Source organism: Podarcis tiliguerta (genome assembly GCF_965153285.1).
Source record: "Podarcis tiliguerta genome assembly, chromosome: 4".
NCBI lineage: Eukaryota > Metazoa > Chordata > Lepidosauria > Squamata > Lacertidae > Podarcis > Podarcis tiliguerta.
The window spans coordinates 50707155-50734258 of NC_139537.1; the positions used below are offsets into that span (position 1 = coordinate 50707155).

Below are 27104 nucleotides of genomic sequence, written 5' to 3' on the forward strand. Positions count from 1 at the left end.
AGGTGAGTGGGGCTGAGAGACTTCAAAGAAGTGTGACTGGCCCAAGGTCATCCAGCAGCTGCATGTGGAGGAGCGGAGACACGAACCTGGTTCCCCAGATTACGAGACTACCGCTCTTAACCACTACACCACCCTGGCTCTCTAAAAGCTTCCACCACTTTCCAAGGGGGGTCTGTTACACTGAAATAGCTCTTACCATCAGAAAGCTCTTCCTAATGTTTAATCAGAATCTCATTCTTTGTAAGTTGAATCCGTTGGTTTGGGTCCTGCCCTCCAGAGCAGGAGAAAACAAGCTTGCTCCATCTTCCATGTCACAGCCATTTAGATATTTAAAGATGGCTCTCATGTGTCCTCTCAGTCTTCTCTTCTCTAGGCTAAACATACCCAACTCCTTTAACCGTTTCTCATAAGGCTTGGTTTCCAGACCCTTCATCATCTTGGTTGCTGCCCTCTGCACACATTCCAGCTTGTCAATATCCTCCTTAAATTGTGGCATCCAAAACTGGACACAGTGCTCCAGGTGTGGTCTGACCAAGGCAAAATAGAGCAGGCTATTGCTTTCCTTGATTGGGACACCAGACGTCTGTTGATGCAGCCTAGAATAGCATTACCTTTTTTGCTGTTGCATCACACTGTTGACTCATGCTAAGCTTGTGATCTACTAAGTCCCCTAGATCCTTTTCACATGTACAATTGGCAAGCTAGGTGTCCCCCGCCTTATATCTGTGCAGCTGGTTCTTCCTGCCTAAGTGTAGAACCTTACATTTGTCCCTATTCAAATTAATTTTGTTAGTTTTGGGCCCAGTTCTCCAATCTGTGAAGGTCATCTTGTGATCTTTATCGTGGTGGTTTAGCTTGTAAGCAGCTTTGAAAGACTGTTTGGACTAAATGTATTGATTTAAATAGAATAAAGAGCAGTCAGCATAACTAGTTGACTAGTGTTTTATTTGACCCAAGTTCCCTTTTCTTTCAGTTATGGAAATTAATATGAGAAATATTCTTAGTAACATACAACAACCCTCTATAACAGGGGTAGTCAACCTTTTCATATCTACCACCCACTAATGCAATTTTCTTGATGGTAAAATTTCCTTACCGCCCACCAGTGCTTGATGGAAGGAGGATTCAGCTTGTGCCGTAGAACCCCCTACCGCCCACCTAGAATCCACTAGTGGGTGGTAGGGACCAGGTTGACAACCCCTGCTCTATAACATGAAACTGCTTGGAAGTGGAATAATGTTTCAATAGCCTCTTAACCCCCCCCCCCAGTGCTCTGTAACTCCCTTCCCCCGCCCACATAAATCTTTTACTCCAGGGTAGTAGTAACATTTGAACCAGGATATTATCATTTGAATGCAGGAATTCTCTTACCTGTCCGTTCCACAGACATTCTCTATTGATGCAATTTCCAGAATAGTAATGTGTTTGTTTATGTACTCACAGAATCTCCTGGTTTAGATGATACTTTGGTGGGAAAGGGAAAGGGAGAACTTAGAGAATGTATGGAAGCCCAGAATCCATTCAGTCTTGTTACACATAAAGGGATGACAGGAAGCGGTACATCTGCAAAATTGCAAAGTTTGCATTTGAATGGCTTGTAATGTGGCACAGATTACAAAAGTCTACAAATTATGTGTACATAATTTTAATCTTCTATAGGCTGCAAAAAGGGAACTTGAAAGACAAAGGCAACTTGAGTGGGAACGCAATCGGCGGCAAGAGCTCCTGAATCAAAGGAACAAAGAGCAAGAGGATATAGTTGTTCTGAAAGCTAAGAAAAAAACATTGGAGTTTGAATTAGAAGCTCTAGTAAGTGAGAAATACTGGCCAGAATCTTTCAATGTATTTCACCTTGGATATAACTAATGATTTGAAACAACCATACAAATACAAACCATACAATCATTTCCATAATGGACTTACAGACCAGCCTAGAAGTATTTGCAGCAAATATTGCATTCTAATTTAAATTTTGATTAAACCAATTCTTTATTTTCTTGTTGAAGAATGATAAAAAACATCAACTGGAGGGCAAACTTCAGGATATCCGATGCAGATTGTCTACTCAAAGACAAGAAATTGAGAGCACAAACAAATCTAGAGAGCTAAGAATTGCAGAAATAACACATTTGCAGCAGCAGTTACAAGTGAGTATGCAGTTACTGAAAATATTTAGTTACTAAACGCTGTCTGTTCTGCTGTTGATGAAACAAAATAGAGCATAATGCAATAATGCATGAAGGTCGAAACTAGTAGTTGTCAAATTTTATTATAACAGAAAATAACATGTTTAATTTTTGTTACATACTTCTTGTGCCATGAAGTCCCCCTTTTATCATATTGGTGCACCGCTAAACCTTAGTTTATTGCATCATACATAAGCAAGCACCGTGAGCTTTGGATTCCCTGCCACCATACAGCCAAGAGGAGACGTTTGCAAGCTTCTGCTTCTGCTTTTTGGTTAACTGCTTTTTATTGTGCTATTTGGAGCAACACATTGTGGTTAACATTACAGTGGTACCTCTGGATACGCACACCTCCGGTTGTGTATCCTCCAGGATGCGAAAGTGGCAAACCTGGAAGTATTTTTTGGGGTTTCGCCGCATGCGCAGAAGCGGTCCTTCCGGTTGCGGAAACCTCGGGATCCGACTGGCTCTCCAGAATGGATCCCGTCTGCAACCGGAGGTACCACTGTAATACTTAGTTTTAAACAAACAAAATTAAAACTATGTTTTCTGAAGTTAGCTCGTTTTAAACCAACCACAGATAATCTTAACCACTGTTCTAGGTAAAGCTGTGCTTTACTGAATGTGGAAGTGATATCTTTTGAGCTACTCATTGGCTGTGCAGGAGAAGGAAAAGTAGGCAGAACACAAATTCAAGATGCTCTGTATCTCATTTCTGCTTGTGCCCATTACACTAAACTTTGATTTTTATTTTATTAATTTACACAAGAGGATTAATACTGCTTTATCATCTATAACCTCTAAGTAGTTACATAGAATATAAAATGAGCATTTAAAAGAATTCAGAAGCTGGATCATAGGAAGCAAGTCAACCTAAATAAATTATCAAAATATAAGTAATAAGGCGCTGCCATCCCTGCTCATTCTGCTCAGCAACTCAGCCTAGCAGGCAACCCCTTTGCCAATGCCTTTCCGTCTCTGAACCTTCACTCCGCCTCATAGCTTGGCCCAAACCCCTCCTTCCCTCACAGCTCCCCCCCAATGCCTTTTAAAGGAGGGTGTGAGGCATTTCAGAGAGTAGTTTGCCAATCTCTGAAGTGCCTCCTACCCTCCTTTAAGCAATACTGCATTGATGCTTAACAGAGAGGGAGGTGCTTCAGAGCTTGATTTGCAAACGGCTCTCGTCAGTTGTGCTGCAGCATTCTGTACTAACTGGACCAGGAACAAAGTAAGCCCCCATAGAGTACAATACTCCAACCAGTTGCTCAGCTTATCCTTCTAGACCTATGGAAAATTGCTTATTTTTGAACACTGGCTGTCTTCTCTCTCTCCCCGCCCGCCCCCAGTCTAGCTAAAGATAAATAGTACGCCTTGAACTCCAGTTTTTAATGTTGATTAGTATGATAGGTAGGAATCAAGTGGTGGTTACATGAGCAGGTCTTCAGTTCAAACACTCCTGGCTGCAGGGCAGAGATCAGAAGCTTTCACTTCTGTTTTCAAGTAACCAAAGTTCAGTGTTCCATCTAAACCCTAAACTGTGGTTAATCCTATCTGAGGTTTACTTAAATAAGGCAGCTTCCTGATCAAGTGACCTTGTTTCAGTAACCATAGTTAAGGCTAACCACATATCACATGACCACATGTCATTGCTCACCTGTGGTTCATTAAAAATGAAATTAAAAGCTTCTAATTTCTTCCTTGCAGCAGTGCTGGAGGAAGAGAGGGGAGCTGATGTGTCCAAGACTCATTCATTCAACAAGAAACCATCATTTTATTATTACATCTGAATGAAACCATTGTCGAAAGCCACTGTACATTTCAGCAATAAATGGTGCTTGTGTAGTTTTATATAGATTCCATAACCTCACCTTTTCCTCACCTTCACAACATCTTGATATTAGTGCTTTGGAGTTGATCATATTCATCTGTCTTTCTCCCCTCCCTACAATCAATTTTCAAGTGGTTGTCTACTTTTTCCCATTCAAAAAGCATGATATGAATGGGGTTTTTTTAACTATTCATTTGTAGCATTTTCTAAAATATGAAAAAAAATCCATTTAAAAAGAGTGACAGAACCTCTCTGGGAGATGAGGTTGTGACATGTGAGGACATTGCTTTGGATATTAACATATAACTCGCCCAGATCTGGTTTATTGACAGTAGTAGGTGCTGAGTTTTGCCATAGTACAGTCGAGCAATTAACAACATGGTATTTTAGTTGAAGCTGAAATTGATTATTTTTTTGCTGTTTTTTTATTTTTGTAGGAGTCTCAACAGATGCTTGGAAGGTTGATTCCAGAAAAGCAATTACTCAATGATCAGCTGAAGCAGGTTCAACAAAACAGTTTGCACAGTAAGTATAATTAAAACACAGTTCTATGTTTGAAACATACATTTATTACTACCCTATTTTTTTGCCTTGAAAATTGCCAAACTGTGTGAGCTACGTATTTGTAAGGAAGTATCTTTATTTGTCAACGTTTTTAAAAACAGGAGACTCACTTCTCACTGTCAAAAGAGCCTTAGAAGCAAAGGAGTTAGCACACCAGCAGCTTCGTGATCAGCTGGATGAAGTAGAAAAAGAAACAAGATCAAAACTTCAAGAGATAGATATTTTCAATAATCAGCTAAAGGTAATCATGTCTCCGCTGTGACATTTTCTGAGTAAATACAGAAAGCCCAAGAATTTAGGACTTTAGGAAGCCGCCATATACTGAGCCAGACCATTGGCCCATCTAGCTTAGTACTGTCTTCACTGACTGGCAGCCCTATCTAGAGAGGTTAGGGATTGAACCCAAGATCTTCTGTATGCAAAGCAGATGCACTACTAGTGAGCGACAGCCATGCCCTACCACTGCTATGGCTACAAGGTAGCAGAATGTCTTGTATCCTTGACCATTTGGAAAACATTGTGAGCACTTTGCCTAAAAGGCAGGCAAAACATTAAATAGAATTACCATGAAAGTCAGACGTCTGAATTACAGAATTTTACTTGCTTTACTGTGTAAGTTCATCGTACACAGAATAAATTGTGGTAATATTTGATTTAAGCTTGTAAATCCATTTTTATATCAACAGACACATAGCACTTACTTTCTTAGTAGGTTAGATGCTCTTTTCTGTACTAAAAATGAAATAATTGTAAGGCAAAAGAAAGGATGAGTTGATTGTGCAGATAGAGAGCATTGAAAAAAGATCAAGTTCCTCCTTATCCTTGCCCTTCATTTCACCCTTTCTAAAATGAATATTGCTCTGAATAAAAGAGATACGCTGAATGCGATGCTAAAAGCACAAATCCATTACTTATAATCGTAGCCATACAGTAAACTGATATCCTTAAGCATTAGTGAAAGCTTTTTTTTCTCTCATCCTATGAATTCTGTGATTTCTCTTAAAGCTAATTGGACCCTTTCCTTTCATTATTGTAAGCTGCTTTCTGGCCAAAGCTGCCTTTTTCACTTCAGCATTGCAGACAAGATTAGGACTTTACTTTTGATGTGAGATTTCATAACCCACCAAACAACTCATCTAATTAATGATTTTTAGAGATTACTTAAGTTTTCAACATAAATCGCTCACCAGTAATTGAGATAGTTCTTAAATAACATCCAGAAATATTTGATCTCACCTTAAGTGCTTGCTATTAACAAGACATTCAGTTAAGACGCAATAGATCAGTTGAATAATTAGCAAAGGTGATGGCTATCTCCTGTTTAAGAACGTAACCTGTTACTCTTGAGGTTACAGTGATTCCAGCATTACGTGTGGCTTGCTGTTGTGGCCATCATAACCAGACATAAGATTCAAATGTTCATTGAGATTCAAATGGTCATCACAAGCAGACATTAAGATTCAAATAGTTATGGAGGCCATGAAGTCTTGAGCCTGCCCAGTAGCAGCCTCTGTATGAATTGAAGTCACCCAGCACTACTGTACCCCAGACACTGTCTCCGCCAGCCCAATAAAGAAGTCAATGGAAGTTTCAAGGCACCGAGAGCCTTTGAAATCTAAGCCACTTATTCTTTGAAGGTATCCCCTAATTTGACTTTGAGCATGAAATGTGTCCCATATTACTGTCACCAACTTATATCCCTGTCTATAGTACACAAATTAGCTTTCAGGCTATATATTAAAATTACATATATGAGCTTCCATAACCACCACATTTGAACCAAGTGATTAGTAAATACTCTGCTTTACTGTTAGCACTCTCTTGAGTAAGCAACGTACACATTGGGTGTTGAGCAATTGAACTTTGTATTCAGAATCCACAGATTGAGAGGTATCTTTCCTTTCAGTGACAGCTTCCAGGTTCAGTAGTCTTCCAAGAATGTCTCAGTTTCTCATCAAATAACTTCCTTCCTCATAGCTGGGGCAATAGTGTTTCTGGAGGCCACAGGATATCCCTTTTAGCAGCAAAATTTGATTACAAGCCTTGTGTACTGATTGTACTAGAGCTTGTGTACTCTTGCGAACTCTTGTTCCTTGCGAGCCTTTCTAACATCCTAATTAAAAACTTAAGGCTTGGGACAGCAGACTCAGGAAATCATTAAAGGGATGTAAATTTGGATCAATAGTCCACAACAGGGTTGGTTACAAGAGCATAAATGAAGTAATACAATTTTAAATTAAACACAAATGCAACAATATTCACATATTAACAGTTTTTACGTAGATCACAAAAAATACTTTTATAGCTGTGTCTTCAGCTGACGATGAAAACTCAAGAATGATGATGCAAGATGCACCTTAATAAAACAGGAGTTCCACATTTTTGAGGCTGCCACAAAGAAAGCCCTTTATCATGCCTACCACCCGATGGTAGGTTTGTTAGAGTGCTCTCGTCCATGTTTCTTCAGGTTCAGATTGGGATGTACACCACTCTAGCCTTTTACTGTCCTGCTTCATTACATGCAGGTCACTACAGTACCAAGGTGACCTGTGAACTCCACAGTGGCAAGGGCACTCAGGAACAATAATATCAATCACCATATACATGTCTCAATTCCATAGCAATACCCTCAGTAGAAGTACCAGCCATATTGGCCAGAAAATCCCCCAGAGTATTCAGGAACCATTTCATAATTCTCCATGAGTGGACCATCTCAGTGAGTCCTCCACCCTTGCAGAGTAGGATAAAAGGTAAAGGTACCCCTGCCCGTACGGGCCAGTCTTGACAGACTCTAGGGTTGTGCGCCCATCTCACTCAAAGAGGCCGGGGGCCAGCGCTGTCCGAAGACACTTCCGGGTCACGTGGCCAGCGTGACATCGCTGCTCTGGCGAGCCAGAGCCGCACACGGAAACGCCGTTTACCTTCCCGCTAGTAAGCGGTCCCTATTTATCTACTTGCACCCAGGGGTGCTTTCGAACTGCTAGGTTGGCAGGCGCTGGGACCGAACAGCAGGAGCGCACCCCGCCGCGGGGATTCGAACCGCCGACCTTTCGATCGGCAAGCTCTAGGCACTGAGGCTTTAACCCACAGCGCCACCCGCGTCCCAACCAGAGTAGGATAGTTGCTCCTAATTCAAACCTCACCAGGGAATGATTTGTCCATGACAATAAACTCTAAAATCAACAAAGTACTGCTGACTTCCTGGGGGGAACCAAGTTGAGGGTGGCTCTGAGCACATGGATTGGGCCATTGTACTGGGATAGGCCCGTGCTTGTCAATAAATCCTGAGTTGACCCATTCAAAGTAGTCTTAGTATGAATGTTGAAGTCCTCTAACACATCCAGCTTGGTCGGGGAAAGTTCATTGCGGTGGACAGTACACTAACAACACCACTGTTGTGTCCCTTTGACCCAGTACCAGAAACTGCCCCTCACAATGTGGATTGGTCTCCTGGTGTGGAAGACACACTTTTAATAGATGATTGCCACACGCGCGCGTGCACACACACACACACACAGCTTAGACTGGTGGTGTACCAAGTACCCAGACAGGCATGGCTCATCCACTCAAGTTTCTGTTATGCAGACCAGATCAGATGTTTGTTTGTTAAATGGACTAGATACTGTTTTGAAAAGTCAAGGAATATTGGGTTTTTTAAGGGATTTACGAGGTTTATGAGGTTTCTGTTACTGTTCACTATCAATCTTGAGTCTCTTCAGAGAAATAGGGTAGAAATTTTAAAATTAAAATCAATAAGAACAGCAAACTTTAACTAGCAACCCATGTTGTAACCAGTCCTGGGTACCAAAGTAACGTTTAACAATATTCCTAATACTAGTTCATTTGGCTGTTCAAAACATGAATGTTTGTTCTTTATGCTGAAAAACATGCCACCCCCTGTTGCAGGAGCTGAGGGAGATACATAACAAGCAGCAGCTGCAGAAGCAAAAGAACATTGAAGCTGACAGGCTAAAGCAGAAGGAGCAAGAGAGGAAATCAGAACTGGAAAATCAAAAAGATAATCAGAGGTAAGTAAAATTTATTTAAAATGTACTTTTCACATTTTCTATGAAAAGGATACAATCAGAACTTTGTGCATCAAGATATTTGGCATTCTAGAGAAGAACACATTGCCTACAAATATAGGAAAGGCTGAGCAGGGAACCTCTAGTCCAGCCTTGGCCTGGCAGGGTTTCTGATTTGACACACAAGGCCATTTTCTGTGAATCACACCAACCTGTCAGGTGACGTCACCTGATTGGTTGGGATCCAGTCCTGTTTAGCTTGACCATATATGCTAGTTCCCTGGCACACACAGTTGATCCCTGTAGAAAGCAGGTGTGAATCTTCCACCTATCAGTTTGATTGGTGGAAGATTCAGTCCTTGGTATGGCTGCACAGTTCAGTTCTGCCCATAGAGAACTAGCATGTGCAACCAACCCCTGCCCGAAACAGAACTGAACTGTGTACAGGCTGCTCAGTTCTGCTTGATTTGGGTGAGCAAGGGAGTTTCATGCAAGGAACGCAGAGGCCTCAGCCCTACAGAAAACAGAATTGTTGTTGTTATTATTAATACTAGAGGTGCCTGTTCTGCTTTTGTAATAACTTGATTGTTTAGTGTGGCATCGCCTACATTTTGGAACTTCCTGCCTATTGAGATCAAGCAGGCAGTTTCACTCTATTTTTGTTTAGACAAGCCTACCCTGATGCTTAGAAATTTGAAGTAATTTTAATCTCTTAATATTTTAAGTTTTTTAGGTTTTAAAGTAGGGGTGTAAATTTTTCTTGATTTTCTTTTTGTAAACCACTTTGAGGTGTTTTTTTTCTCTCAGCCAAGTGGTGTATATATTTTATGAAATAAATAAAAATAATTTTATTATCCACCATTTACCATAAGGTTCCAGGGAAGGTTATAGCAATTTTAACAATATAATATAATACACCCTTAAATCAACAGGCGTCCACATAAACTACAGGAATTCACGTTTCTCTTCTTCTCCCTCCATGCACCCCCAACATCTGTTCTGCAGATTCTTCCAATCCTCAAGAGCAGATTTTGGGTGTGCAGGGGGCTGCAGGGAGGGGCAGGGGAAAGAAGCACCATTACGTGAAGAAACACCCACTCACACTACATTGGATCTCTCCCACTGAGCTATTCAGGCAACGTGCCTGTATCATGCCTGTTTTATTCTTCTGCACCAATTAGAAGAACCCGAGAGAGACAGTGGCTAGACAGAATACAACAGGAGGAAGAACTCCCACGGCCAAGAAAAATTCAAGAAGAAGAAAAGCAAAAATGGGAAGAATTAAGCAAAAAGAAGGAGAACGATGAGAAGAGCAAGCAAGAAGTGCAAGAAAAATTAGATAAACTTTTTCATCCATTTAAAGATGCAACAAAACCAGCTCTCCAAGCTCCCTGGTCAACTGCAGGTACAAATCCTGTTATGTGCATGATAAGTGTTAGTCCCGTCATATTATTATGTACAGATGTGTATTATGTACACATGTGTGTGAAATAAAATATTCAAATTTGGTCAGGGAGGAAAACTTAAAGTCTGAATCTGTATTTTATTTAACCCAGTTCCAAATGAATCTGCACCATTACTTGAAAGTCTCTAAACCCAAACCAGAACAGAACTTAAAATACATTCTAGTTACTGGGTTCAGAGTTTGCCTCTTGTGATGAAAATCTATTCATTCTTCCCATCCCAAACTAATATAGACCTGCAGGATACGTAAATGGCATTACTTGGAATGTAAGTTCCATAAAGATTCTCCATCACTGGGAGAAGTCAATGTTAGATGATGCCAGGGCACATTGTTTCCAGTCTTCAACCTCTGAGAAAAATGTACAGTCATACCTTGTGTTGTGTTTGGTTCATGTTGCGTCTTTTCGGCTTACGAACGCAGCAAAGCACTGGAAGTCATGTCGGAGGCCTTGTGAGACCTCAGAGATGCTGTCCAAGGGCTTGCGAGACCTTGGAACCCAAGTTCCGGTGGCACCAGAAGTCAGGTTCCAAGGCCAGGTGGGCGTGGGGCATGATGTCATGATGTCACACACACTGGGCACCTATAACCTGGGGCCAAAATTGGCTCCCCTCTTTCCCAGCAACTGGTATTTAGAGGCATAGGGCTTCTGATACTAAAGTAATAGTAGCCATAATAATAGCCATCATGGCTAGTATCCATTGATAGTCTTATCCTCCATCCTTGACCCTCTTTTAAAGCCATCCAGGTTGGTGGCCATTACTCCATCTTGTTGGAGCAAAATCCATTGTTCAGCAGTGTTCTGTGTAGAAGTACTTCCTTTTGTCTGTCCTGAATCCCCCACGCCTTGGGGATGTTGAATAGCCATGGTTATAGCAGTATGAAAAAGAGAGAGACTTGTCTCATGACTTTCTCCACACGAATGATAAATTTATACCCCTTTTATAGTGCTCCCTTCAGCATCAATGCTAGCAGCCACACTTTCCCTCCCTCCTAGTGTAAGTAAAGACTGGGAGTGCTTGGTGTTCCAGAGGTTAGCTTTCCCTTTATGCTTAGTTAACTTTATCTTTAATAATGCTTTGAACATGTTTTCCCAAAACAGGCATTATATTTTTGATAGATTTTAGGTATCCTATGAATATACTTTATATTGTATGCATGGGTGTGCAATTTACAAAGGCCTTTAGTATATATGCCACAAGGGCTATTACACTTCAATTATGAGTTCATCGCAATGCATCCTCAATTCTTCAGATACAACAGAGTAAAAAAAAATCACATACAGATTAGATTTTGATTTAGTTTCAAATGTTTTAAAATGCAAATGTGATTGACTTTCCTTTGTTTCTCCTTTGGTAAAATGAAGACAACATTTATTCTGTTCAGCAGAAGTATAATGAAAAATAGTGTAACATTTGGGCAAGCAAAAATGCCCTTTTTTCTAAGATATAATAAACCTTGTTATGCTTTGCTTTTGTGCGTATAGAAAAGGCTCCATTAACAATTTCTGCTCCGGAAGATGTAAAAATAGTCTATTATCGAGCACTTTATCCATTTGAATCCCGAAGTCATGATGAAATCACTATCCAGCCAGGAGACATAATCATGGTAAGAGAAGAATACAGTGTTACACAAAAACACAAATGTTGTATCTATCATAATGATAGATAACATGTTGTGAAACTGTAACATCCTAGAGGCTGAAAGGTCAAATTAAGTTGATGCTCCATTAGTAGGGCCAAAAAAGGAGTGTGTTGGGGAGGGAAAAGGCTTGGATCTGAAGGCTCATTCGTCCCCACACTGGAGAGAGATTTATTCCAGATCAGGTTCCTTCCTGCCCACAGTCTTAGTAGTGCAGCCCATAATGCAGGCTTCCCCAATGATCATAAAGGTCTTCAGCATGAGCTATTGCTTCACCTTGTTGTCAAAGGCAGGAAATCAAACTGAGGGAGGGATGTGGCTCTCCCAGAATGTGCCTGTTTGTGTTTTCCTACCTTCATTGAAGCATTTTTAAGTACTTATGATCTGTACTTTCATAAAATATATGAAGTCGGCTTACAACATAAAATATTTAAAAAATCAATCTATAGATATCAGTACAAACTCAATCTATAGATATCAGTAAAAAATCAATCTATAGATATCAGTACAATTACAGTTATTCCAACTCATTGTGTCTCCTACCCTTTGGAAAATCTAGAAATATTTAGATTGCATTGCTGCAAAAATTTTGCAGTCTGTAATCGATTTATTGCAACTGGTTATTTTGAGACAACAGCAGTTTCTGCAAAATACCTGCTTTGATTTCACATTTGGATTTTATCAAAGCCATAATCACTACAAATGTACTTTGGGTTGTTGTTTTTAAGTAGCTATAACATCATGGAATAGTTAGTACATGCAGCAGTGACACTGTTCCTTAACTTTCAGATGCCATGCTTTTTGGAGAAAATTTATTAATTGTGTATTGTCTCTTGTATAATACATGGTTTATTTGTACAGGTGGATGAAAGCCAAACTGGAGAGCCTGGGTGGCTTGGAGGTGAACTGAAAGGGAAAACAGGATGGTTTCCTGCAAACTATGCAGAGAGAATTTCTGAAAATGAAATTACAAATTCTGTAAAGCCGGTAACTGATGCTGGAGCTGCACCTAAAGTTTCATTACGTGAAACCCCCACAACACCACTGGCACCGCCTGTTCCTACAGATTCAAGTACAACTGCCAACAACTGGGCAGACTTCAGTTCAACGTACGGTTTCATTGGGGTTCAATTTTCCTTTCTTTCTTCTTTATAACTGTAAAGGTGAATAATCCACATGGTTTAAAGTAGTCTTGCAGTTAAGTCTGCAAAACATTTGAGCCACCTATAATATCTTAGTTGTTTATGGCATATTGGTAGCATTATGAAGTTAATTCAGCATAGCAAACACACTTACAAAAGTTCATACTGACAAAATTATTACTAGCCTGCCACATGTAATGAATTGCTTTATTGAAAATATTTTCTCCTGTGCATGTAAGAGTACATCAGGATGGAATTCAGATCCACCTATTGGTGGCAGGAAGAATTCTCTCTCTTAAAATTCCAAGGTTCTGGAGCACCAGTCATCTCACAGAACCAGTTTAAGATTCTGTTTCATTTCTGTGGTAGCAATTTTTATGTATATATAATTTTAGTAACATTATATTATTACACTTTGTAGCCAAGACCTGTACATCAAACAAGCTTGTTTGTAAGGAAAAACCTTGCTTTTCTCATATTACAAACTTAAAAAACCCCCAAATAAATAAAATGGTTTTTTAAAAAAACACCATTCATGTAACTTCAAAGGCAGTGAGACAAAATATGATCATAGTTGCCTGGGAGCCTTTCATTGCTGGTTCCTCTTAGCTGATCCTAAGTGTCTGAAGAAGAAGCACCAGCGCCCAGCTAATACCCGATTGCCGCAAAAATGTGCTGGTGAATATCAGTATCTCTTTCTGAGTTCTCAGGTTTGGGTAAAGATTTCCACAGCAGTAGTGAATATTATGTAGATGAGGGAGATTTAGGATAATATAGTCTGGGGCAGGAATAAGCATTAATTTGAAGAGCATGCAATAGTCAAGAAATAAGAGGAACAGAATTGTGTGTGTCTTCAGTTCAGACCTGTCATACCTTTCTTTTTCAGATGGCCAGCAAGTACTAGTGATAAACAAGAGACTGATAACTGGGATGCTTGGGCAGCACAACCTTCCCTTACTGTTCCAAGCACAGGGCAGTTGAGGCAAAGATCTGCCTTCACCCCAGCCACTGTTACTGGATCATCTCCTTCTCCTGTCTTGGGGCAGGTGAGTTGTCATTTCACAACAGGAGTGGAGTAGTACTATGTGGTTGTAAGCCTAAAGTTATGTTTAACGTCGTGTACTGCATATGTCAATGAGTTAGTTCTTCTAAGATTATCACACAAATAATTATCACACAAATAAATGGGGGGGGGGGACTAAAATAGCACAAGTTTGCATTTATAGACATTGATTCATAGAATTGTAGAGTTGGAATGATAAGTGTGATTAACATTTCAGGTACAGTCATACCTTGGGTTACGAATGCTGCGGGTTTCGGGTTGCGGACTGTGCCAAACCCGGAAGTACCAGAATGGGTTACTTCCAGGTGTTGGCGCAGAAGCACAAAATGACATCATGCACAGAAGCGCCAAATCGCACATGCGCAGATGCTTCGCTTCAGGCTGCGAACACTGCGGGTTGCGAATGTGCTTTCCGCACGGATCACGTTCGCAACCAGAGGTATGACTGTATTCCTGATTCTCCAGTCATTAGTGTACCCCAGAGCTTTCCAAACTGTGTGTCGCAAGACATTAGTGTGTTGGCTGAAGTGTGTAGGTGTGTCGTGCTCTCCATGGGACTGGAAAGGGGTTAGTTTAACCTTTGGTTTGCTAGTTAAACTGAGTTACTGTGTTGCGAAATGATGCATGTCTAAAAAGTGTGTCACCAACATGAAAAGTTTGGAAAGCTCTGGTGTACAGAGTAGTGCTACCCTGATACCATGTAAACATAGTGGCACAATGACAAACTCAAAATAATTTTGTACATTTGCTGTATGCATTAAAGTCAGCCTTTAAAATTATTAAATAGTTTTCATGTGTGTTAAATATAAATAAGCTTCTCAGTAAAGCAGTGCTTTCCAGGAATAGTTCAGTGGGAGAGCACATGCCTAGCAGTTAACATCTCTGCTGTGGGTAGAAATAACTCCTGCCTGAAATCCTGGAAAGCCACTTCCAGACAGTGTAGATAAAAACTTGATACAAGCAAACATGATGACAAACAATACAGCTTTTCATGTTAAGTACTTGCAAATAAATGTAGAGCTGCAGATAGAATGAATTGTTGTGTACAATTCATGCAAATGCAAGATACAATTTACTCTTACGGAGTAGATGGGAAGAGCTTAGACATCACGATAAACCACTCTTGTTTCCTGAAACACACTGCATAAATTACTGTTCTCTTCCTATATCTAACCAGGGTGAAAAAGTGGAGGGACTTCAAGCACAGGCCCTGTATCCATGGAGAGCCAAAAAGGACAACCATCTTAATTTTAACAAGAATGATATTATCACGGTGTTAGAACAGCAAGACATGTGGTGGTTTGGAGAAGTTCAAGGGCAAAAAGGCTGGTTTCCTAAATCCTATGTGAAGCTTATTTCAGGTCCTATAAGGAAATCAACAAGGTATTTGATTTTGTCAGACGTTACAGGACCTTTCTTCCTCTAGACATAAAAGTTTAAAGCTGCCATCATGTTCTGCAGTTCATGTGCAGTTCATTGGCAGCTACACCAACTCCAGTGTGACAATCAGCAGGCAGGAGAGTGAGGAAGCAGCACTAGTGGCAAGCGTTTACTGTGGGAAGAAGAGATGCTTCACAAAGCAGTATAGTAAGCTGTGCTGTGAAGCACACACAGAGTCTGTGTTAAGTGCAGCTGCAGAGAGGAGGGGGGCAGAGATGCTTCGCAGAGTGTTTAGCAAGGTGCTCTGTAAAGCACTCCCCTCTTTTAAAAGTGGGTGGAGGTTGAGCTGGGCTGTGAAAGGAGAGAGAGAGGCAAGCTGTGGGGGAGGGGGAGACGAGAGGGGTGGGGGAGGTGTAAAGGGAGGGGTCAGGTGTGGAGAAAGTGCGATTAGCACAGGAGTAGGCAGAGCTGGTGGGCGCAGCAAGCAGGGAAAGAAGCCCTGGTGTGTAATAACATCTGAAAAGAATCCCACTAAAATTTTATTTAGGCCCTTGCCATGTTTTTCTTTAATGTGCATGTATAGGACGGTGGTCCGAGTGCCTTTAACAAAAGAGAGGCAGAGGAAGTATTAAGTACCTTCAAAAAACTGTTGTTTTTGGAAACTTAATAACCACAACATAAATAAAACAAAGAACAAGAATTGTGTGGAGCACATTATTGCATTTAGAAAAAATAAATAAACAAAGTTCAGTATGTTTTTCCAGAAATCTTAATAAAGTAGATTCCACAAAGGGACATTTTGGAACATATCAATAAAATAGCCTCACCACACAGAGCTTTGTGTTGTTGGAGGCCCATGCAGTGCACTATTTTTATTTATAAAGCGTATAAACGGAGACCCATCTTAGAACCTTCCTTTGATGGGTTAAATGCTCAGACAAGGCAGTGTCTCACACCCTCAAACTATCCATCCCTAGAGGGCACTGATGAAGACTTAACTACTTTTGTACAATGTGGAAGTACTATTAAGATTGCAAATAAAAATTATAATAATGTTTATAAAATAAATACTAACACTTTTATCATTGTGCTCTGTACTCTTTTCTTATTCTGTAACCATATTAATTTAGACAATAAAATGTTTACACTTGTTTCTTTAAGCATGGATTCTGGGTCTTCAGAGAGTCCTGCTAACCTGAAGAGAACATCACCAGTTACAAAATCTTCAGTTTCAGGGGAAGGTAAGAATGTTTTAACTGGAGAGCCCTGAAAATACCATGATTTGTTGCCCAGAGTGGCTAGGGCAACCCAGTCTTATGGGTGGCATGTAAATAATAAAGTTGTTGTAGTTGGTACTATTGCCTAAATACTGGGTGTTTGAGAGCAAAACTATGTGAAATAAACAGTATTGTCAAACTTTCCTGTGTTGCATTTTATGCAAAGCAATTGTTTTGATAAATAAATTGCACAGTTTGCACATTATGGCAAACTATTATTCATTGTTATGAGCCTTCATGAGCCTCAGGCCTTGTTTCCATCTTGCAATGGCTTGAAGTCATTTTGTGAGAACAGAAATAGCTGGTGGATTTCAGTACAGTGGTACCTTGGGTTACAGACGCTTCAGGTTACAGACTCTGCTAACCCAGAAATAGTATCTCGTGTTAAGAACTTTGCTTCAGGATGAGAACAGAAATTGTGCTCTGGTGGCGCGGCGGCAGCGGGAGACCCCATTAGCTAAATGGTACCTCAGGTTAAGAACAGTTTCAGGTTAAGAATGGACCTCCGGAACGAATTAAGTTCTTAACCCGAGGTACCACGGCACTTGAGAGCAGAATGTATCCTGTATTACATTACCCTTTTTCTATTGGACATTAGGACACCACTCTTTCCCATAAAACAATATTGTATGATTGACAAGTACTTTCTTATTTCTAAAAATTTCCTCCCTCCAGAATATGTTGCCATGTACACTTACGAAAGTTCTGAACAAGGAGATTTAACATTTCAGCAAGGGGATTTAATTCTTGTGACCAAGAAGGATGGAGACTGGTGGACAGGAACGTTGGGCGATAAATCAGGAGTATTTCCATCTAACTATGTTAGACTCAAAGACTCTGAGGTAAAATGCACACATATGTATGCTTTTTATTAAAAAAAACTAATAATTAGTGGGCCACATGTGGAGGGCTAATTTTATAAAGCAGAGTTGAAAGTAGAATGGATTTAGATTTCAGTATAACACAAGGTGGTATTATGTTTGACTTTAAGAATTATTGAATATGACTTAACACACTTACAAATTGCCTACATTAAACATTCATGTAGACTGTAATGTGTGACAATCCTGTAAAATTGCTTGTTGTTACATGTTATATGTGCATGTAATACAGTAGCTGTGTCATTTGTTTGTGCAATTACTGTCGTTGAAAGTCAACGTGAAAAGAACCCAGATGAAATTATGCAAATTAAATTAAGCAGATTTGCCCTCATGTCTGCAAACTTTCTTGGTGCCCAGTTCAGATTGCCAGAACGCAGGTTCTGTTTTCCTTCATCAGCGTATACATAGCTCTAACTCTGATGTTGTAATTTAAGATAGGAATAATAGAAAAGGGCTCCCATATATGAAGTTTAACCATCAATTTTCCTTGCTCTATACCTAGCCCAGGAATAAGGACTTGTAGTTTGCCCAAGGGCTTACATGAACCATGTGAGACTTTTGCCACTTACTTTCAGCAGCAGAATATCTTACCTTACAATATTACAGTTTTGAAAACTTCGCTATTTCCAAAGCAGCTTGCCAAGTTCTCTATGGAAGTGTGAGTTATGTTTGTTTTATTATTTAAAGGTGCCTGGAACAGCTGGAAAAACAGGAAGCTTAGGCAAGAAACCTGGTAAGCCGTACTCTGAGAAACAAAATAACTTTTGCAAAATAATTCTTTTCCCACTCTTGTATCATTGTACAGATATAACTGTACAAAGGATTTTAAAGAATAAGTGCATTTGCCCTACAGCTTTTTAATATCATACCAGTGGCATGACTTACAGGCACTTCTGCATGAAATATAAATGTGAAGATTTTGTAAGATGGGGTGCCTGACTCTTTATCCTCTAATTGATAATGAGCTTTGAGACACATGACTTTCTTTCTAGAACACAGTGTTGAGGACTGACATTACATTTAGCTCAGCACTGCATTGTTGGAGCTTCTATTACAACTGACCTTCAAGTGATTAGCTTAAGAGGAAGCATAAATTGAAGTAGTGTAGTAGAATGTTCTGATTACATTGCATCATATCATTCAGTTGTTTCTGGTCTGGTCTAATTTTGCTGTTTAAAAAACTGCAGCTCCCTGATAGCTATATTGAAAAGTGTCTTATTTGCAATCCGTAGATGAAATGGCAAGAACCACACTATAACAATTGGAGACACAATACAGTGGAAGTGATTTTCAGATTAATGAAAATAATTTCTTTTTGAATTCACAGAAATTGCTCAAGTTATTGCTTCGTACATAGCAACAGGTCCCGAACAGCTTACTCTTGCTCCTGGTCAGCTAATACTTATCAGGAAGAAGAATCCAGGTGGATGGTGGGAAGGAGAGCTTCAAGTTAGTGACTATTTTTGGCTCTTACCTTTTACTTATGTATAAAGAGAATGAAAGCTACAAAAACTGTAGACATAAAAGGAAAGATTTATCTGCTGCTGTTATTTATTCATTTTTAAACCTAGTCTGAAATGAAAGTGATATCTTTTCAAACCAATCATTTTTTTCATCAACAGCTTCCTGGCACTTCTTTTCCTTTTTAGGTTTGGGGTAACAATTCCATCACTCATGAGAAAAATAGCATGTAGTTTTTAACTTGGTGTGGAGTGAACTGCTATGCTGCCTCATTTAGACTATTAAGTATGGCAGCGCAGCAGTTCACTCTATATGAATTAAACCCTTGAAGAAAAGATCACAGGCAATGATAGTAGCGCTCTTTAAACTGAAGAGATTATGGTGCTGTGGCCATGGCAATCATGCTTGCCTGTTGCTGTGTATTTATACCTTTGCTTAATTTGGCTTTGCACATACACATTTAATGGCATTAAAACTTAGAAAGAATGGAAGTATATAAAAACAGCATATAAAAACCACCTGTTTAAAAGGAGCTATGCCGGTAAAGAGAGTGATGATTTAAGAATCATTTCTCCCTGGATGATAATGAAAGCCAAAACAGGACAAAATGAATAGTTGTTACCTCAGCTATTAAGAGTTGCTTTTGAGATCTGTGGTCCATGCTAGGGACTAGAGGTCCTTGGCAAATTTTTTCTTGATAACGTCAAAACTATCAGATCTGTAATTCACTTTTTGCAATGCAGTAAAGGAAGTGTATTGAAGAGGCAGCTATATCTACTTAACCAATTACCACACAGCAACAGATGTCATTACATTTACAGCCATAACTAATGGAAAATCAGGTCAACTTTATTAGGAGAGCCATACTTTAGGGTACAGTATTAATAATCTGATGTACTATTTTCAAAGGCCTAAGGCCAAAGTCAACTAAACAGTCACACTAATGGGAGCTTGCTAGTGCAACATGGTCCGTCCCCCCTTGTCCCCCCAGCAATTGGCTCTGTGGGAAGATGGTTCTGTCAGTTCATTTCTGCTTGCCTGAAATAAATTCCAGAGTTGAATTCCACCCATAAACTTAGATCCAAACAACTCTGGGTGGAGTTCCATTTGTGCAATGGCATTTTCCTGACTCACCCTTTCTAGTCTGCCTCTTGCACATCCAATAAGCTTTTTCTGTGGATCAGTAGGAACTCCAGAACAGCATGCTCCATCTCCACAGTTGGAGGCTGTATACTTCTGAATACCAGTTGCTGGAAATTGCAAGATGGGAGAGTGCTCTTCTGCTTCTTACAACTTTCCCATAGGCATTTACCTGGCCACTGTGAGAACAGGATGCTGGACTAGACGAGCCATTCACCTGATCCATGAGGCTGTTCTTATGTGATATATTGAGGGCTTCAGGGAGGCATTGAACACTGCACATTGCTTCTGTTCATCCTGGATCCAAACTCTAAACATTTTGACAAGTTCAGAGCACTGCACTGTTGAATGACTAGGTTTTTTGTACAGTGGTACCTCGGGTTACATACGCTTCAGGTTACATATGCTTCAGGTTACAGACTCCGCTAACCCAGAAATAGTACCTCGGGTTAAGAACTTTGCTTCAGGATGAGAACAGAAATTGTGCTCCAGCGGCACGACGGGAGCAGGAGGCCCCATTAGCTAAAGTGGTGCTTCAGGTTAAGAACAGTTTCAGGTTAAGAACGGACCTCCGGAACGAATTAAGTACGTAACCCAGACAGAGCTGCTCCTGATAGTTTGCCAAGATTATTTTGGTAGTCAAAATGCTAAGCTATTGTTTTCTTACTAGGCTCGTGGGAAAAAACGACAGATAGGATGGTTTCCTGCTAACTATGTGAAACTCTTAAGTCCTGGTACTAGTAAAACTACACCAACCGAGCCATCTAAATCAGTAGTGTTACCCTCAGGTAAGTAATACTGTAGCATTTGATTACATGTTATTGCCTATGGTTTAGATCAGGAGGTTTCCAAACTTTCTTTGTTCAGAGAACCTTTTCATATAAATTTAACGGTTGCATGAATCTCAGCTGTGAAACCCCCAGGGTAATGCAGAAGAGTGCTGGAAAGGCTTTGGGGACTCACTATCTCCCTGTGTGACTGGCAAGTGTACCCTAGACTATACCTAATGCTCCCCTGCAGCCTTACATTGCAGATTGAAATAGGTAGTTGTAGCCAAGCTGTCTTTCAGTTAAGCTTGTCCACCATTCTTGACTTTTCTCATTTAGGAGCCCTTTATAAGCTTCTAAACTCTTTTAACAGTCCATCAAACATAGATTGAAAACCACTTAAATTGATGATGGTGATGAAATAATGTCCTACATCTCCTTCCTAACACCTACTTGCCTGGTGCTAGCTTTATAAAAGTTTGTACTTTTAAAATGGTGCTGTATTTTATTTTATTACACTGGGGGTTACCTCACTGTATTAATCACTATTTTAATTTGTGCATTATCTAATATCTATTAATTTTAATTGATTTATTGTATATTTTATAATTATTTTGTTTAAGTCATGTTGGAAACTGCCCTGTAAAAGTATTGTGATGGGTGATACATAAATACCCTAAATAAATATACTATTCATTGCAGGGGGCAGAAGTTCATATGGCTTACAATCTACTATTGTGTGTTGTTTTCAGCCAAGCTATTTGAAAGATGAGAGAGAAATATCCATCCAAATGGAAATAGTTTCTGTAATAATTTTGGGCTGCATATCCAGTTGTAATTCTTCATAAAGAATGATAGGTGCAACAGTGGGAGTAAGATGGTTCTTCACTATAATAATTAGTGATTAAAAATAAATGTACATATGATGGTAATTTTGGTGCAGATGTAGAATGTATCTTATCCACCGATCTAACACCATCATTTTCATGCTGTTGAAGAATTGTTAGATTCATTATCACAACTCACATCTAAAACAGGAGTAAAGGTCAGAATCTTCTTTAAGTCAAGAGAACATATAAACAAAGCAGAGTGATTTTAAAAGTACATAGATATATATAGACTTTGTTTGATAGCATTCTGTAGACCAGGATAGTCAACCTTTTTATACCTACCGCCCACTAATGCAATTTTCTTGATGGTAAAATTTCCTTACCACCCACCAGTGCTCGATGGAAGGAGGATTCAGCTTGTTCCGTAGAATCCCCTACCGCCCACCTAGAATCCTCAAGCACCCACTAGTGGGCGGTAGGAACCAGGTTGACAACCCCTGCTGTAGACTATGGGTGGTATCCAGCTCCTTTGTCTTATCAGTGAAAGGATTTATTCTTATGCAACAGGACATCCCACCCTGTCCTCCACTGTGTGCACAGCACTCTCTCCCCAAATCTGCTTCAGAGGGTTGGAGAAAGGAGAGGTTTAAGGGTGGAGGGGGGGGGGGTCCTATTGTGCAAGTAGAAATCATTGTGCTAGCGGGATGCTTAATGCTACATGGAATACAAGCCCCTTTATCATAGCATTCTATGGAAACCATCCATTTGAATGTTTACCCCTAATAGTATCTTAATGTATTGATCCAGTTTGATGATGATTTCCTCTGGAATTTCTACATGTTGAAATATTCCCACACTCTGTTGTATTCTTTGACTGGTGAAGTGAGCCTGCTCATTATGGTCATTTAAAGTTGCTGTGTTAGTCACAAGATCATTTCTCTGATCTTCAGAAGATCTGGTGATCTTCTGGCTAGTGTATTCATCACCACATTTCCCCAATTTTGCTAAGCATTTCAAAAAAAACTTGGGTTAACAATATGCCTATTTTTGGCCCCTAGTAAAATAGCTATTAGGTGAGATTGTCATAGTATAGAACTGAGATGTGCTAGAGTGAGGTCAGTGGGTACACTTATACCCCCTTTCGTGAGCTGAGAGGTGGAATTGACTTTTTAATTGGTGACCTGATAGCTTAGCTTCCTCTTTTAAAGCACAGAGCCAGTGTGGTGTAGTGGTTAAGAGTGGTGGACTCGTAATCTGGTGAACCGGGTTCGATTCCCCGCTCCTCCACATGCAGCTGCTGGGTGACCTTGGGCTAGTCACACTTCTCTGAAGTCTCTCAGCCTCACTCACCTCACAGAGTGTTTGTTGTGGAAAAGGAAGGGAAAAGGAGATTGTTAGCCGCTTTGAGACTCCTTAGGGTAGTGGTAAAGCGGGATATCAAATCCAAACTCTTCTTCTTCTGTGTAGTAACAATATAGTGACTTAAGTGGGGAGATGTTTTAGGAGCACTAGCATATTGTTTCAAAAATATGTAGACATGGATATTACCAGTTTCAAATGTTGTTTATTGTCTTAACAGTGTGCCAAGTAATTGGTATGTATGACTACATTGCACAGAATGATGATGAATTAGCATTCAGCAAAGGCCAGATCATTAACGTCCTTAATAAGGAAGACCCAGACTGGTGGAAAGGAGAAGTGAATGGGCAAGTGGGTCTCTTCCCATCCAACTATGTGAAACTGACAACAGATATGGACCCGAGCCAGCAATGTAAGTGACTATTTTATCTCAGTAGTTGCTTACATAGTATTTTTTTTAAAGAAACATGCAGCATTGCTGTGATTCTGCTGTGTTTTGCAGAAGCTTGGCCACTGCTATATATTTGCCTAACTCTCTTTGAAGACCTTCTATATTGCAAGCCTAAATTTGTGTTGGTTTTTAGTTCCATCCCCCTTGTAGCATGTTACCTTTATCATTTTTGCACCATGCTGTTTACATGCCTGGCTCATTTTCCTAGCTTGAATTTTGCTCATTGTTTTGTTTTGCTTATGTGTTGTTTTCCTCCTTTTTCTAGGAATCATATGTTGTCCATCCCCCACTCAGGCTTGAAAGTCCTCAAAGAGACCCACTATCCCATATCACTGTCCAGAGGGATGATGGGAGATGCAGCCTTGATCATGTGACTTCCAGCATGATCATCTACTGCCTTCTGAGTAGAAGAACACACTGCAGAGCAGTTTACCTCATTTTACATTAGTTGCATGTAATCGCAATGTTTTTATTTAATATCTACAGATATAGATGCAAAATTACAAAAAGACAAAAAAAACACACAGGATAGTGGGTCCTTTTGTGGCTTTCATAGTTACCCACCTATTTCTCCACCTTGGCACAGGTGCTTTCAATAGTAGAAATATTTTTAAATGCCTATTTTAGCCTTTTAAAGAAAAACAAGCATTTTGTCATTGCAATTTTGTTATTGCAAAAAGACCCACTATCAAGGAATGCTGCATGTGCTATTAAAATTGTTCCAAATGTCCATAAATCTGAGACTTGTATTTTTGCTTTTTCACTTGTCCCAATGTTGTTGGTGTCTTGTCTTTTTTTTCTTTTTGTGTACTACTAAAACTGGATTTAGTCTGGTTTAACGGAAATTAAAATGTGCTCAATTACAAGTTCAACTAAGGTATTTTGTTTCTTGTACTGTTACATGTTCTTGTAGTGAATGTTTGTGCGTGTAATTCATCATGGATAAGAAATTAATTTCCTTCCATGTGCAAGAAAGAATATACATGTATAATGCAGTTATTCCCATTATGTTATATTTTGCACTCTTATTTGTAACTACATATAGTAAGCACCTTTTTGTTCTGTGTCTCAGATTTTTTTTTTTTTTTTTTTTTTGCATTTTGGTATAAAATCAAAAGAGTACATTTATCTGTTTCTTCAGAATTAACATGACTTTTTTCAAGTTACGTTTTATCATCACTGTTACGTTAATAACTATGGAACAGCATCCCTTGAGGAAGTAATTATCTTATCTTGACAAAAAGAATGTATAGAAATACCTTCCTGCAATTAATTTCCAATGTTTACATTTTTTAAACTAGACTGTGGAATTTATACAAGTAACATTAAATGGAGCTTATAGTCAAATTTTAGGTAGCTGTGCTGTACTCTAAGCTATGTTTGTCTTTTAAATATTAGTTATAAGCTCTTTATTGCCTGGTGCGGCCAGCACATAGGAAGAAAAGCCCTATGCCTCAAGCACAATATAGCAACTCTACTAATAACTTTAACATTTTTCTTTTTGTTTATGTATTTCTTCTATTTCTAAATTTCATGCTGGCGATGTAGAATTCCTTTTATCTTCATTCATGTGGTGCAAAGAACAAGTGAAGTTCCTTATTCAATTGCACTTCAGTATTTTAATTGATATGAATGTAAAATATATAAATATATGAAACCTGCAGCTTTAACAACTGTAATACAGCCTTTACAATTAGCTACATGTATAGATAATTAAATTCTTCATATAAAAGCTGGACTAAATGTCTCTGTTTTATTGTTACTGTGTATATTTAGCAAGTGACGCTGACTGCAAGAGAATAGTCCAAACTTCAGGTTTTTCATTGCTGACCAGCAGTGGCGACTTTTTAAATACTCAAGGACAGCTGGTTGTTTTTCAACATGCATCCCTAATGTCAGTGTTTCAGTAATGCCATTTTTAAATGGTTGCTGTGGGGTTTTCATCTTGTTACTATAAAGGTGCTCCTTTTTACCCATTATATATGAGGTCACTTATTTGTTTTCTTTGCTCCTCGATTGTGGTCTCTTTCTCTGTCAATATATTTTTAATTACATAATAGAACATTCCCTTATGATCCGATTCTGCTGTACACTTCAATAGGGCCACATTATTTTATCTAGCATGATGTTTAAAATATCATTCTATACCTTTTATATCTGGAGTGCCTGCCACTTAACTTCCTAACAGTCACTTAGCCAATTTTGTGTGCGTTGCAGTGAATTAACAATTTTAAATAATCATAATAGTCTAATTATAAACAACAGTTCTGGGCTATATAGGATGATAAAAAGATGCAAAAAGACAATTGAACCTGGCAGTGTTTTTTAAAAATAAATATATTGATAATTAAAATGTGTTTTGTGAGTCCATAGTAGAGTCAGCCATTGGAAGACAATGGAGCCCAGCTAGCACTGTGATGTAATCTTGTCCAGCATAAGCAACAACATGAAAATTGGCAATGGGAAGGCAGTGAAGGGTTAGCTGCAACAACTTTAAATTAACTTACCTTACCACCATAACTAGGGCTGCCAAAAGACTGAAATGGAATTAACACCCTAATCCCCAGTGTATTTTGTGGTAACGAGTTCCCTTGATTTTGATTAAATTGCCATCCATGTTAATATGTTCACTGCAGAATGTTAATACACTGAGGTTCCTCAAAGTGGTCAGTGAATTTAATGTTCTGGACTGCAGAATCTCAGTGCAGAGTAGGCTGCCTTCAAAGTGTCTTGTTGTCTTCTAGGGCAAGAGAAATCTAATCCTTGAAGCAGCGTGGAAACTGCATGTTAAGATTCCTTTAGGAAGCTTTAGCCTTATCCTCTACAGTTTTATGCACTCATGCAGAAGTACTTCACTAGACAAGAAAATAACCTTGTCCAGTTGTTGATGAAATGATTACTGTAAAGCCTTTGCACAATTAATCCTGTAGAAACGCAAATGATAATAACAAACTAGACTAAATATTTCTTCTGGCGCCTGAGGGATGTTAAACTCTGAAGGCATGCACTTTGTGAAGACCCTTTTATAAATTAAACCGGATTATTGAATGATAAGGTATCCGAGGATCAAAATGGAGATATTACATTTTATTTTTGCCTTGGGACCCAGCATTGTGGACTGTCTCTACATCTCTACAATGGAAGCATTATCTTAACACTGAGCTGCTACCATGTAGCTGTGATGATTGGCTGGTCGTCTTTAAAGTTTCAGCAGACAAAAATAAGCTTTAATAGCACTCTCCAGATAGTAATAATCTAGAACAAAGCGCCTTAAATGGAACAAGACTTTGCTGAGAGTATTAAGGACAAATTCAACAGGTTTTCATATGTATTTACAGAACTCATGAACCTTGAGAATTTTTCTGCCAGCGTTTAGTTGTGCACAGAGTAATAATGGGGTGTTTTAAAGGGTCTTTCGGTAGCTTCAACTAAATGCCCTAATTCTTTTTCTAGGATTGATCCACCTGATTGAGTTTTAAGTACAATGAAGATAAGGTTTGAGAGCTGCATAAAATTGAAAGTTTAAAGTGGATAAAATTGAAAATCCAGTTTATTTTATTTACTTATTTTAAAAAATAGTCCTCTCAGTGGTAGCTTAGTGTCTGTGGAATGACCTCTTCACTGAAGTACTGCTGCCTCCAACCTTA

General features: G+C 39.3%; 1 protein-coding gene across 9 annotated transcripts in view; it reads left to right on the plus strand.

Annotated features, from left to right (window-relative positions):
- Positions 1 to 27104, plus strand: part of ITSN1 (intersectin 1) — an 84756-nt gene that overhangs the window by 32036 nt on the left and 25616 nt on the right. For 7 of the 9 annotated variants that reach the window (XR_014510658.1, XM_083438674.1, XM_083438669.1 and 4 more), the window contains 16 exons: positions 1660 to 1809; positions 2007 to 2147; positions 4452 to 4539; positions 4680 to 4819; positions 8485 to 8606; positions 9785 to 10008; positions 11552 to 11673; positions 12568 to 12815; positions 13735 to 13894; positions 15089 to 15294; positions 16453 to 16532; positions 17244 to 17410; positions 18137 to 18182; positions 18777 to 18898; positions 20721 to 20838; positions 23227 to 23418. Coding sequence is in view for 8 of the 9 variants with exons in the window: in XM_083438674.1 (XP_083294800.1) it covers positions 1660 to 1809; positions 2007 to 2147; positions 4452 to 4539; positions 4680 to 4819; positions 8485 to 8606; positions 9785 to 10008; positions 11552 to 11673; positions 12568 to 12815; positions 13735 to 13894; positions 15089 to 15294; positions 16453 to 16532; positions 17244 to 17410; positions 18137 to 18182; positions 18777 to 18898; positions 20721 to 20838; positions 23227 to 23418 (2326 nt within the window). In the remaining variant the exon portion in view is untranslated. Of the gene's footprint in view, positions 1 to 1659; positions 1810 to 2006; positions 2148 to 4451; positions 4540 to 4679; positions 4820 to 8484; positions 8607 to 9784; positions 10009 to 11551; positions 11674 to 12567; positions 12816 to 13734; positions 13895 to 15088; positions 15295 to 16452; positions 16533 to 17243; positions 17411 to 18136; positions 18183 to 18776; positions 18899 to 20720; positions 20839 to 23226; positions 23419 to 23722; positions 25193 to 27104 lie in introns of those variants that run through there. The other 2 variants (XM_083438676.1, XM_083438675.1) reach the window with 1 other exon arrangement.